The sequence below is a fragment of the Eurosta solidaginis genome, chromosome 1, assembly GCF_040869045.1.
Source record: "Eurosta solidaginis isolate ZX-2024a chromosome 1, ASM4086904v1, whole genome shotgun sequence".
In the NCBI taxonomy this organism is placed as follows: Eukaryota; Metazoa; Arthropoda; class Insecta; order Diptera; family Tephritidae; genus Eurosta; species Eurosta solidaginis.
Window position 1 is genome coordinate 243,164,844 of NC_090319.1, and position 14,104 is coordinate 243,178,947.

Genomic DNA, 14,104 nt, shown 5'->3' on the forward strand with positions numbered 1-14,104 from the left:
ATTGTAATAATTTGTAACCATATTTATCTTTTGCTCTACAGAACGTAAACGAGGGCGCCAAACATACACACGATATCAGACATTGGAGCTAGAAAAAGAGTTTCATTTTAATCGCTATCTAACCAGAAGACGACGCATTGAGATCGCTCATGCCCTTTGTCTTACAGAACGACAAATAAAAATTTGGTTTCAAAATCGTCGCATGAAATGGAAAAAAGAAAATAAGACGAAGGGAGAACCAGGCTCTGGTGGTGAAGGTGATGATATAACACCACCCAATAGTCCCCAATAAAGGACTCATTAAAGCATACCAAACTATTTTGGCAACACTGAGTATAAGGTCCGTCACCAACCTGTCCAGATGGTCAATGTAGAAGAACATTGGAAAGATATGAAAGCATACCCGGTTTTACTTTTCTGAGGCAACGAGCTTTCCGGGGAAAGTTGGATGTATAATATTTATTGTATATTTTGTTGAACAAAGTAATTAATCGAATAGTTTTATAGTTTAAATTTTTGAAATTTATGACTCTTATTTAAAAATAATTTTCAAGAAATCCCTTACATTAGAATATAAACAAGAAACCAAGAAACTTTGCACTTCATTGTAATTTCACTTTATATATGTAATTACTCGAATGAATTTACACAATATTAATAATAGATACTAAACAAATTTATTTAATTTCTGCAAAGCTGTAATTTTACTTAGTTCAATCTCCAAAAAAATACACTTTTTTCATGCAATGTATGTTTGTAATTAATATTTTAGTAATGACAAATAAGTTTATTACATAGAAGTTAGTTGTTTAGAATTGATAGCTGAAGAAATATGTACGTAAATGCATACAACTAATTGAATGCATGCAAAAATAAGTAAATATGGAAACAGATCTATAAAAAAATAAACTCAACAAAACCAACTCATGTGACCTCAACTTTAAATAAGTTATTGAATATAAAATTTGAATATATGTATACAAATGAGTACACACACAATAATAATTATATATTACCAATACGCAAGTATACATAAGTCCATCATCAATGGGTGTACATTAATAAAATATCATATAGTAAAATAAATATCTTATATAATATTTATAAATATATGCGATAAAAATTTAGTACATAAAATTAGGCATAAAAACGCATTATAGAGTATGATTTTAAAATAAAATACTAAAATACATAGATTCATACTACATACGTATGTATGTATGTATGTACATAAATGAAGCAATGAGTGTACATAATGTAATTATATTGTAAAAACTGTTAAAGTCCCATGAACATACATATATATATCTGTATACATATATACATACATTGTATCAAGCAAAAGATGGGCGAAAATACAATTGTCTATGTACACGCGAATCTGATATTTTTAAAGTTCGCTTGTTGTTGTTTGCGGAAACCACATGAAATAAATTTTCGCCTGTTGACACCCTAAATTTGTACAGTCTTCTATATCACACCTATCTGGCGGATAATCATATTGAGGAACGGCAGCGAGTTTTATTTACCGGAGGGACTCTGGATTTTTCCCGCTCAACGGCTGGCATTTTGCTGTAACCCCATTTTATATGTTGCGTCCATAAATTGCCATCCTCGGAGCAGATCCTTGCAGCCGGACTGCTCCATACTCTCTTGCTCCGATGAAAGGCTTAGGGATATGCATAACAACCTCGTCTCTGACTTTCAACGAAGATTCAGTTGACCAATTTTAGAGTAACCGGAACAGCTGAAATGGCCTCTTTATCCTCACCAACAAGCAGGCATTGCGGGGATAAATTCTAAACCATTATCCACAGGGGTGAGATGTTGGCGGATAAAATAGATGACTCTACGTTCTGCACGTGTTGTTGGAAATTGGTATAGCTCATCTATCATCATCAACGGGAACGTGATTTTCGCAATTCCATTGATTTCTCGTCGGCTTTCTTTATTCCCGCAGGAGGAGCTCGAGAAATCCGGCCAAATTTTGCAACAGATACCTCAACCTTGGCTAGAAAACGGACCCTGTAAAACAGCAAGACCCTGGCGACCCCCACAGCAGGGACATTAATCTGCGTTAAATACAAAGATCCATCGCATTTGGAGATACAATTTTTCGGGTTACAGAAATGCGCTAGCGCTTTCTGCCGGCAACACGTAATGCATTGCTCGGTAGACAAAACCAGACGGCAGGCCAACAGACGCTTAAACACTGTGCGTCTCCTATTGCCATCACCGCCAAAAAGGTCCAAGAAGCTATCAAACTTGCTAGACCATAGTAGACTCGGACGTAATTGCCATGCCGATGCCCAAAAACATTGACAATGTGGGATTTATTTACCTGGCACTTGTCTACAATCTGTCTGTGGAACCGCTACTAAAGCTTGAGAAACCAGCTAACAAAGGCCTCTCACATCGTCAAACATCTCTCTTATCGCCAGTAACCAAGAGACTTGAAGCCGTCACCAGCATGTTTTTCGATGACTGATCGATAGTGGTAACCTTTAAAACGGTTTGCTGTAAAACTAACAACTACCACCCTGGTTTTCCAGTTTTTCGTCGCACTATCACCGACCAAGTCTTCGGCTATCTTATTTGCACGTGGAAGTGGCAAATATCGGCAATATTGAAACTTCATGTCGATGCGATTACGCCATCCACTGTTCGACACCGAAAATACTGGGTATAACCTTCGATAATCACCTGCACTTTGGTGGGCATTCTGCGGCTTCTTTGAACCTAAAGTTCAAAACCGTAACAAAATTCTTAAGCCACCCGCTGTCAGCAATTGGGACAAATACAAAGAAAGGCTCATAGCAACCAATTAGGCAATTGTCCAACCCTCATCAGCGGTTTCAAGCAAAACCAAATAAAAAATACCCTCAGAGTTATCCGCAAGGAGTCGGAAAAGTCATTAATGCCCGTTCTGAATTTCAAATACCCGAATTTCGCGGTTGGGGAAACTTCGATCTCGATTCCGTAATAGTTTATACTCTTACTTATTCAGAATCAACTTCGATATACACAGTTCAAGGGATTGATAACTTGTACCTGTCAACCTCTCCTACGCGGGCAGAATCATGTTACAAATGTGTATGTATCATACACATATTTATCAGGAGAGGCTCTAGTGACCCCAAGCTCCTGATGAAATTAGGGGGAGGGGCGAGATGATCTAGAAGGTTCAATGTGGTAATTTTAAATCGATCCCGATGTGACCAGACTAGTACCCTTTCAGCATCGGTAACACTCCTCATAACCTTCAGGGAACATTTACGTTCCAATCCGGTGATTTGAAAAGCAACTGTTTTTAAACGGTGGACGTATAATCTCAAAAAAAGCCCACAAATATTATCCCATAAAAGAACTAATTCAAAAATCTTGATCCTTATACCTATCCAAACTAAAAGAATCAAGATAAGCTCCCCTGACGGCCACTACTTACAGAGAAAACTGCTCTGACGAATATGAAAGGCATCGTGTTTTCAAGTTTTTAGTACATTGTGGTCACTTGAGTTTAAAACCCTTTCGGAATCATATCTATCTATGTCTATATCTTGTAGTACGTAATCCATCCTTTAATTAATTTTATTTCAGAATAAAATTTCCCATTGCTTTAAATAAAGCTTACTAACATATTTTTCAAAAACATCACATTAGTTTACTCGATATATATCAAACTAATGTAAATATAGATGCCCTAGTATACAACGGAAAATAGAGGGTGTGGAAAAGAAGCTAGCAATGCGTTACCTAAAAATTTAAATACAATGTATGTATGTACGTATTTTTGAACAAAAATATGTAAAGTATGAATTTTAAACAAAGCTATACCAAATTGAAATTGAAGTTAATTTACACTGAAACACAGATAACACTATGTGATATTGAAAACGTACTTTACACGAGATATATGTAGCTTAAATTATATAACTATTCAAGTAAACGAAGTCTGCGAAAAGACCCAAAACTCCTTTTTCAAAGATAGACAGTTACTGACTTTATTTTTGTTAACTATACGAACAAGTGAAGGCATGCAGCTGAGTATGAGATACTTGATGCTTTTAGCAGAGCATAAATTCTCAATTCATCTTTTGAAATGCTCTGCGAGCAGTTACGAATACACAGAGAAGATAGATATGTACTCTAGAGAACATTACATTACACTGTGGAAAATATTACACTTCCAACAATGACCACGAATGTGGATGATTTCACTACTCAATATCAGACAAACTATTAAAATTTTTCCAAAATTAGCTGTGTCATACCGCATATCTTCATATATATGTATGAACATATGTATATAAAAACATGATTCAACTCAAATCAATCGAAATATTGAGAAAACGCCAAAAACTGTCTGCCTCGCCCATGTTCGGCAATTATTGTTTTTCACAAAGTCGTTGTTCGCTGATTCGTGGTAATATTAGTAAATCGAGTATACAGTTCGGTAGGTTTTGAATCGGGAAGTCCGAAGGTACTCATAACATCGAAATTTAAGATTTTTGAGTTAGCTCCCTATTGATCTAGGTGTGCAATATGGTTTTATAAGAACTAATGGCGTTTTCCTTTCTGAAAATAATGTCGCTCTGTTCATTCTTCTCAGCTCTCTAGTGAGTATGTGTATTCCTTTCACAAAATATTTTCCAACGAATAAGAAGACATTGCCTACAAATAGAGCCATTTTGCAAAGCGCTCATAGGTCAAAATTTAGAGTTAAGAGGGTAAATTTTTGTCCAGGTAATAAAATGCCATTAGATCGAATTCCTTTTTTACTAAACTACTTAGTTAATATCATTTAAAACAAAAAATGAAAGCAATCTTTATATTCTCTGGAATAACCCAGTAGAAAAAAAACCAAATCTGAAATTTTAAAATGTTTCAAAAAAATTTGTTCGAAACGGGCAGCCCCTCACCAGTGATCCAGCAAACACTCTGAGAGAAGTGAAAAACTTCTCATCAAAAAATCAGTTTAGAGTCATAAAAGCTGTAGGTCCCACCAATTTGTAGGAGATATTAAAAGTATGTCAACGCAATAAACCTTCATCTTTTCGAAGGTATAATTATCGCAGAAAGTCTTCTCCTTAATATTATAACATGACTTGTTCGGCGGTTTACCAGAAATAAGATAAAAAACTTGGATGTTTTATTGAAATATGCAGAGCATGCAGATGCTGTGTACTTGATTAGGCGTATACTCTCGTAAAGGACTTTTGCTTTTGTCACACAGTGCAATGATTTGACGATGAAGATAATGTGAAATAAGGTAATTATTTAAAAGCCAACTAAAAATTAAATCAATGAAATTGTTGAAATCAAAATAAGCCACTCATTCGTTTGTAAAAACTCAATAGTAGTAACACGAGATGACGAATATATTTAATTTTGATATTCAGAATATGTTAACATTGCATTTAAAAAGGATATGGTGTATACCGGAATTATAGAAATACCCCAAAACAAGCACTTTGCATTTACACGACACTAAACAATTACAAAACGTAGTTGATTGAACAACACACAGCAATATTTTATTTCGGTAAAGTAAAAAGTTGCATTATATAAAACACTTTTGTAAATTAAGGAAAAAGATTAAAAATAAGAAATTGATGTGAATTAGTAAAATTGATAATTAAACAAAAACAACCAGATAAACACGTTAAAATTGACATACGCATACATATAAAGTTTCGTAGGCATTACATATGTATATACACACTTATGATTTGTTGAATACGTTTTATAGCATGTTCCTTACATATATGTATTTATGAATGTAAATGGAATTCCTGTTTATTTCAATGAATCCAATGGTCATGCATAATTTATTAATTTATCCGTAAACAATTTTATGGAGCCCCAAAAATAAACCAAAGCCAAAGTCAGATTAAAAGGTTATATAGACAAATATAATTGATGTATTCATTTTTAGTTTCTCTCCAGCTTTTAAGTTTCCTTCCAAATCTTTTTTCCCTGTTTAATAAATGAGACATAACTTTATAAAGTTTCCAAAAAAACTTTCTTTGCATATACACAGCCGTAGATCTAGACTTTCAATTTCTACTTAGAGTCGAGGAACTCTGTATTGTGATCATTATATGTATAATACTTTAAGTTTTGTTAGGGTATGTCATTTACAACCGATTCTTTTTTCCTTACCCCACAAGAAAAACTGAAATTTTATAAAAACTACATAATTATTACCATGTTTAAAAATAATTCAGGCTCTTTATCTGTGACTGAAAGATTAAGTTTTCTATACAAACATTTTTTGCGTTAAGTGATGCAATAATACGCACATACAACTTTAACTTCTTAGCATAATTTGTATCCTTTGCGCTTTTTCAACATTCAACATTTTCGCAAACAATTTTTATTAAATTCGAATTAGCTTTAATATAACGGTTCGTTTTTGTCACAGGTGCTTAAACAGATTTTACAGGAAAAGGGTTTTACTATTTCTCTCTTAAATAATTAAATATTTAAACTGAATTTCCATGATCAACGTGACAATAAAATGCTACTTTCTTAGGTTAGGTTGAGATCCTCACCAGCCTCACATACACTGAATGTGTTCATAGTGTTACCCAAATATTGCTTGACGACCAATCTTAAAAACACTATCAACAAGTAAGGAAGTCTAATTTCTGGTGAAACCGACAATTACATACCCAGCTGTACACTTGAAATGCTGTTGTTGTTTGTTTTGTGTGCTTAATAGTGTTACAAGGCTGCGCAATAATACATATACATACATATGGTTCTATTCTGAACAAATTTTTCTTCGAGTTATGGCTCCCGAAACATAGAAAATTGCTTAGTCATAAAAGAGGCGAGGCCACGCCCACTTTTTTTAAATTTGAAGTTTTTCCTATTTATTGTTACAAATCCACTTGGGAAATGAAATACCATTGATATAAAGCTCTTTTTTGCAAAGATATAGCTTATTTTATTCGTCCACGACCCTTTTACAAATCTTGTATATAAAAGTGGGCGTGGTCATTAACCAATTACGTTAATTTTTCTTCAAAGCATTCCTTATAGTAAATGCAACCTCTCTGCTTGTTACGATAGGTTTAACGATTTTTGATTTATGATTAATAATATTTGTAAAATTGATTTTATCACAAGTGGGCGGTGCCACGCCCATTAAAAAAAAATTTTTTTTTCAAATTTTTATCAACAGTCTCTATATCAGTCCACACGTCAAATTTCAAAATTCTAGGTGTATTATTTACTAAATAATCAGGTTTTTTGTGTTTTCCAAAATGTTATATATACGAGTATAAAAATTGGGCGTGGTTATCATCCGATTTCGCTCATTTTCAATACCAATCTATTCTGGATCCAGATAAGCTTGTGTATTTGGTGAAGATATCTATATTTACTCAAGTTATCTTGTTAACGGACAGACGGACGGACGGACGGAAATGGCTCAATCAAATATTTTTTTCTATACTGATGATTTTGATATATGGAAGTCTATATCTATCTCGATTCCTCTATACCTGTACAACCAACCGTTATCCAATCAAAGTTATAATACCCTGTGTAAAATTACAGCTGTGTATAAAAGCCAGGACCTCTGTTACGATAATATACTTATACATATGCTGCTTTAAATATGTAGATGTTAAATTTAAGGTATTATTTGAAACAACTTTTTTACGTTTGCGTTTATAGCAAACTTTTCATCTCAAATTGCAGTAGGCGCAAATTGCGATTGAAACTACTGTCAAAGCAGTAGAAACACTGGAAGAGAATAGCTTAAACTGCAGCCGAGTTAACTTTTATGTTGACAGCTAAGAAGCAATTAAGGCAATAATCTAGCAAAGCACATCATCTAAAAGTGTGTTAGAGTGTAAGCAATACCTGGAAAGAATCGGGAGGGGGAGAAGCATACTCGGTCCGAGGGCATATGGGAATAGATGGGAATGAAAAAGCGGATGAACTAGCTTAAAAGACGCATCCCTTGAAGCTTTCCCCGTAGACGTTCTAATCAGATTGGGCGAGATGAAGAGAAGACGAGAGGTGCACATGATCGACCAAGCGGGAAAGGCGTGGGCCCAAGCACAGGGTTGTAAAGTGTCGAAGATTATGTGTCGGTCTTACAACCTTAGACTAACAAAGTTGCTTCTATCATTGAAAAGAGAGGATTGCACACTCAAGACGAGTATTCTGACTGAATACTGCCTTCTGGCGTCACATGCTTTTAAATTAGGCTTGGTCAGTGATAGCAGGTGTAGGAAGTTCGGGAAGAAACGTTCAAGCACGTTTTGGGCTCGTGCCCTGCGCTTGCCAGGCTAAGGCTCCAGCTATTGAAAGTGATACAGCTGTCAGATCTAGAAGCAGCAAGTGGCATATATCCTAGAAAGCTTCTAGTATTTGCCAAGAGGACGGAGTAGTTGATAACACAGTTCCTGGTTTTTGATAGGGGTTTTCAGTTTGGTCGTTAAATAAACTTCTTATAACACTAAGTGTATGTGAGGTGGTCAATTCCACCTAACCTATTGGATTGGTGTATAGTACTTGTAAGCTATTTCGATAATAGGGCGCTTTCAATGCAATAGAAAAATAGAATTTTTTCTTTGTAATAATTATTTTTTTCCATAAGGAATTATGTTCTTATGCAGGATATTGAGAAAGTATTGTCATAAAATGAAGCACCCTGATGAATTTACATGAATACATATATAATAAGTTTATATGTACGTAGAGTACATCTGTTAAATTCATCTTAAAAATAAAAGTTCAAATTTGAAAACTGGTTTCCAAAACTTTTCTTACTTTAGAGACACTTAACAAATGCTGTAATATCTTTGGCTATTTCATTTTCAATGATGTTTGTATTTCGAGAAAAAAATATTTTGCATGTACTTACGTAAAAATCAGGCCACTTATTAAATTGAACAAAATTTAATTGCATATACAGAAAACATGCAAAACTAATTTACCATAACTCTAAATTTAAAAAAGCTGAATGTGAACAAAAACTAAATATTATTATGCTAACACGAAAAAGAAACATAAGCAAATAGCTAAAATAAAGAAGTAAGTAAAGTATAAGTATAAGTCATCAATTATTTGTTTTAAATATTACTTTAAGTGTAAAATGAAAAAAATTAACAAAACTAAAAGCACTTGAATATATAAAACCGAGATTTTGTTTTTATTTATAAAATTTATAATAAAATAGTATTTACATATTTAAAAAAAATATGTTTTTGGCTGTGGATATTAACTTTATTACTCGGGAAACAAGATTATTTGACATGAATAAGTAGCCAACTTCAAAATTTTGTTGCAATCAAAACATAAGAAGAAGAATTTGACATGTGTTTTGGCTATGACTGCTTTCAGACTTTGCAACTGTTATTATTATTCCTACTCGTTGGTAATTTTTTAATATTTTTACAATTAAAACTGCATTTTAACAAATGAATAGGAGAGAAAATATGATAGTCATTATTTTTCTAGTGTAGGAGGAATATGTACCACTGTGCTTCGAGCAGTTTTTTATGTTACTAAGCAAGCCGAAATAAGTTTCAACTGATTGACTTGAAGTTATTTTATATGTATTACAAACGCAGCATCTTGCGCGATTGTGACGTTGTTCACTTTTGCAGAAAAACTCATGAATATGAGAAATTTCATTGTGACGCGGCCATAACTTCAACAGCAGGCAATTTAGTTAACTAAAGCCCGGTTTTTCAGTAGCTGGTTAAGCTAAGCTTAAACTAAGTTTGTTTAAACTCTAGTCAAATTTAAACTCCAGTTAAACTAATTAGCAGTTTTTCAGTCACAGTTCAAGGCGGCCTTTGGGGTAGGATTTTTTGTGCGGCTACATTGGTTTTTAATTACCTAGATAATTTGTAGATACGGCAACAGCTGGATTTCGTTTATCCAACATATTCTGCAGCGAAATATATCTAGTTCCGAAGGTGATACCCAACATCATTATTTAATTATTCTTAAATCAGATAGTTCTCTAGTTGATATTTTCCGACCTTTGAGAGATTTTGAGAAATATACAGTTCTCAAATGAATATTCAACACATTTCTTCAGTTGATATCCTACATTGGATATCGAGTTGTGGTGGAGTTGAAAACAATCTATCCAATAAGGTACCACCAAAACCAATAGCTGTTTATTGTGAGAAATAAACACCTGGTTGATAGCAGTAATGAAGCGTAATAAATGAAAACTAAATTATATATTGTGACCAATATTAGCATCACTAATTGAGCTCACATCCCTAAGGTAATTAAATAAAGGCACAACAACATTAAGGCAAGCTACATAAACACATTAATCATCATTTACCCACATATATACAAGGCAACAGAGAGATACTCACCATCAGTCGAAGTAGTACTCGCATATACACACACATATGCCTATGCGAGAGGCTATAAACTACAAATACATGTACATATATGACTGGTAACCATGAAGTTCGCGAAGTTACTAGACCTTGGGAGAAATGGGTGGACGAGGCAACAGAGAGTACAAAAGCAGCGAAAGATGAGTAGTCAGGAATCAGTTTTGATTTAAACACGCTATCAGTTGCGAAGTGAAGTTTAATTGCGCAGTACTTTTAAAGTAGTATAATAAAGACCATTTTGTAATACAGAATATTGCAGTATTTTGTTCAGCAGTTTAGCGATACGAACGTAAGCAGAAGGATGCAAATAAGCGCAATTTCCCTAAATTCGTTAAAATATATTTATTTTATTTTCATAAAAATACTGTGCTATGGAATCTTACATTCGGGTCCAGTTAGAGAACCACAAGTAGGGAATTAAACCTTTTCAATTTAAATAATAGAATTTTTTATTTAATAAAAAATTCCATCTTTTGCTGTGTACGCTATGGTTCTCGAGTTGAGCCACTGTTTCGAAACAACTCTTGATATTTTAGAAGTATGCCTAGCTATCAACGTGAGATCTCAAGCCCAAATGCTAGTTGGGTATATTCGACGCGATTTCGAACGAACGCAAATAACTGATAGGTTAACTAGAGTTTAACCCAGCCAGATCGGCAGCTTAAGCTCAGCTTAAACTTCAGTAAAAGTAGACTGAAAAACTGCAGAATAAGGTTAGGCGCAGTTTATCTGACAAACTGAGTTCAACTTGCACTGAAACCCGGGCCTAAATCAGAGGGGAATAGGGTATGTGTTTACATGGTTCGTGATATTCATATCGTCTGCTTAGAGTGCAAACCTGCACATTAACATAAACAAAATTTTACATAACAGGCAAACAAATATTTGAATTTTTTTTTTTTTTGAGAGAATAAGAAGTGACTTCATAAATTTGATATATTTTTTGCGCGATGTATGTAATTTGATGTTAGTGTTATGTCAGGTTGATGCATTAGCTACTGCACTATCGTACTGTATCAAAACGTCATTTTTGGAAAAAATGGTCCTAAGCAGGTTTACACTCTAAGCCGACGATATTCTTTGTTGTAACTATACAAAAAACAGATTTTCGAGAGTGTAAAGGCATTTAGGAATAGAGCGATTAATGAGTAGAGGACAAGATCTATAAGGATGATTCAATATATTTAAGCTAACGCAGATCATTGATAAGTACATTGGACGGTGCCACGAAGCTTAGCATTCGATAATCACTTCATTTGATTCAATAATATGTTCGCTCATTCCAAAGCCAATCATTCCTATTACTTTTTCCATTGATATAAATTGTTTTCTTCTCATAGAGAACGGTGAGTATTATACCCTTAATACTGTGGCGAGTTTTGACATCACTAGGTTGTTAGTAAATATTCACGCAACAACAAAAACATGAAACCGCCACTCTTATGTACATGTAACATTAAGGCAAGCTACACTCGTGTACATGAATACATCAATCATCATTTATACACATACAGAGACGGCGACAAAGAGATAACCCACAAACACATGTAATCATCAGCCGAAGTAGTTGCTCACACATACACATGCATAAACTACAAATATGCATGTACTCATATAACTAATTACAAGAGTTTAGAAGGTGAAACGTCTATATCTTTGGAGAAATATGCGAACGAAGCAACGGAGAGTATCAAAGCAGCGCAAGCTGAACAATCAGTAATCAGTTTGATTTAAACACGCAATTAGTTGTGACGCATAAGTGTTATTGTATTAAGTACTCTCAAAGTAGTCTAATAAAGACCATTTTGCATTACTGAATATTGGAGTTATTTATTCGACAATTTAGCGATTCGAACGTTTGCAGAAGGTGTATAATAACAAGGATTTCCCAAAATTCGTTACAATACGTTTTCAATACTGTTTAAATCTGGGAATCGGAATTTCAATATTGTCACCCAGAAATACATAGTCCGGTCAATTTAGTCATAACACTATGCACAAAATCAACTTTTTTTCTGGGTATTGGACCAAACCAACTTTGTTGGAGAGATTGAGGCTTAAGTATAAAAAGCACTATCTCCGTTTTTCGAAGTTATCCTCCAAAAAAAAAGATATCGGCTTTCGAAGTTCGAAAGTCTACATTTCGAAATTTTATTTGGTTTTGTTAACGCGTTCAGCAAATTTAAAGAGTAAAAATGTTGTCGTTGTCTGCCTTTTTCTTTTTTTTGAATGGCTAAACTCTTTTTTGAAACATTTTGTACAACAGCTGTTATACGAGTTGTAAAGTCAGAACTTCGTTAAACCCCCTGTTTTTTTTACCAAAAATTTATTTTAACCAACACAATTTCTAGCTGGTAAAACTATTGAATATTAAATAAAATTTTTAGATGTACATAACAGAAGCACTTGTCATGTATGTTTAAATTACCATATTGGTGATAACCGGATAAAACGTCGCAAAAGAGAGTGCATTGAAAGTACGACTGCCAAGACCACATAGCCATAACATTCCCGCACCTCCCAGAAAAAGCCCTTGTCAAGCAACGCTGGACACAACTATATTCCATACGAAGGTGATGAGACATTTGTTCCATCTGAATCAACTGGATTAGTGAGGCTCACTACATAATGCGAGTTAGATGAACTGGTGAGAAAATTCGCCCTATCAAAAAGACAATCCGAAGAATTGGCACAATTTTTAAAGTATGGAAACCACTTGGCAGCAGATGTAAGAACGTCGGGCTATCGAGACAGGCAAGTATATATTAAACAATAGTTTACTGTAAATGATGCTAACTCGTTTACCTATTGCCATGATGTCGCCGGTTTGATGAACGAGATGAGTATAAATCATAATCCACCCGATTGGCGCCTCTTTTTAGATTCTAACAAAGCCAGTTTAAAAGCAGTCTTGTTATACAAAGACAAAAGTATTCCACCAGTCCCACTAGCGTACAATACAGACGGGCTTGAGACATACAACAACTTGAAAGTCTTTCTCAATTATATACAGTACGAGTAATTCTAGTGGAGAGTATGTGCAGACATGAAAGTAGTAGCCATTATCATGGGACTACCACCGTCTGGATGGCCAAGAAATATGTGATTTATTTGTTTGTGGGATACGCGTTATACTGGAGACCAATACAATAAAAAAGATTGGCCACTTTGATACGAATATACTGTTGGGAAAGCAAACTTCATAAACAGTCCTCTAGTAAATCGTGAGAAAATCTTGATTCTGGCACTACATATAAAATTGGGACTAGTAACAATTTTTATCAAGTCATTCATTAAAACCAATGATGCCTCAAAACCGTGTCTGAGGCAAATGTTTCCTAAATTTTCTTGCGCCAAAATTGAAGGTTCGTATTTAAATTACATATTCACATGCCTTTGATTTATAGATTTTTATATATTCTAATACATGTTTAGGTATTTTTAACGATCCGGACATTCGAAAGATGATACAAAGCGAAGATATCACTATAACCTTAGATACTAATGTTGCGATTGCTTGGGGTGCATTAAAGGTTGTTATTACTATGGTTCTTGGAAATCAGCGTGATGACAATTTTCGAGAATATGTCAACAACCTAGTTGAAGCGTTTTCAAAAGCACACGTTCATGTCTTTAAAAGTCCATTTGATGCATGCTCATCTCGACTTGTTAGAGAGACACCTTTCTACCGAATCCGATGAACAGGGAGAACGCAT

At 34.3% G+C, this 14,104-nt stretch overlaps 1 protein-coding gene across 9 annotated transcripts in view; it reads left to right on the forward strand.

The window, feature by feature from the left end:
* Antp (Antennapedia) overlaps nucleotides 1-9,200 on the forward strand; it is a 971,420-nt gene extending 962,220 nt beyond the window's left edge. For all 9 annotated transcript variants that reach the window (XM_067760255.1, XM_067760264.1, XM_067760256.1 and 6 more), the window contains one exon: nucleotides 42-9,200. In XM_067760255.1, coding sequence (XP_067616356.1) covers nucleotides 42-292 — 251 coding nt within the window. In that variant the 3' untranslated portion in view covers nucleotides 293-9,200. The remainder of the gene's footprint in view (nucleotides 1-41) is intronic.
* Nucleotides 9,201-14,104: the final 4,904 nt, after the last annotated feature.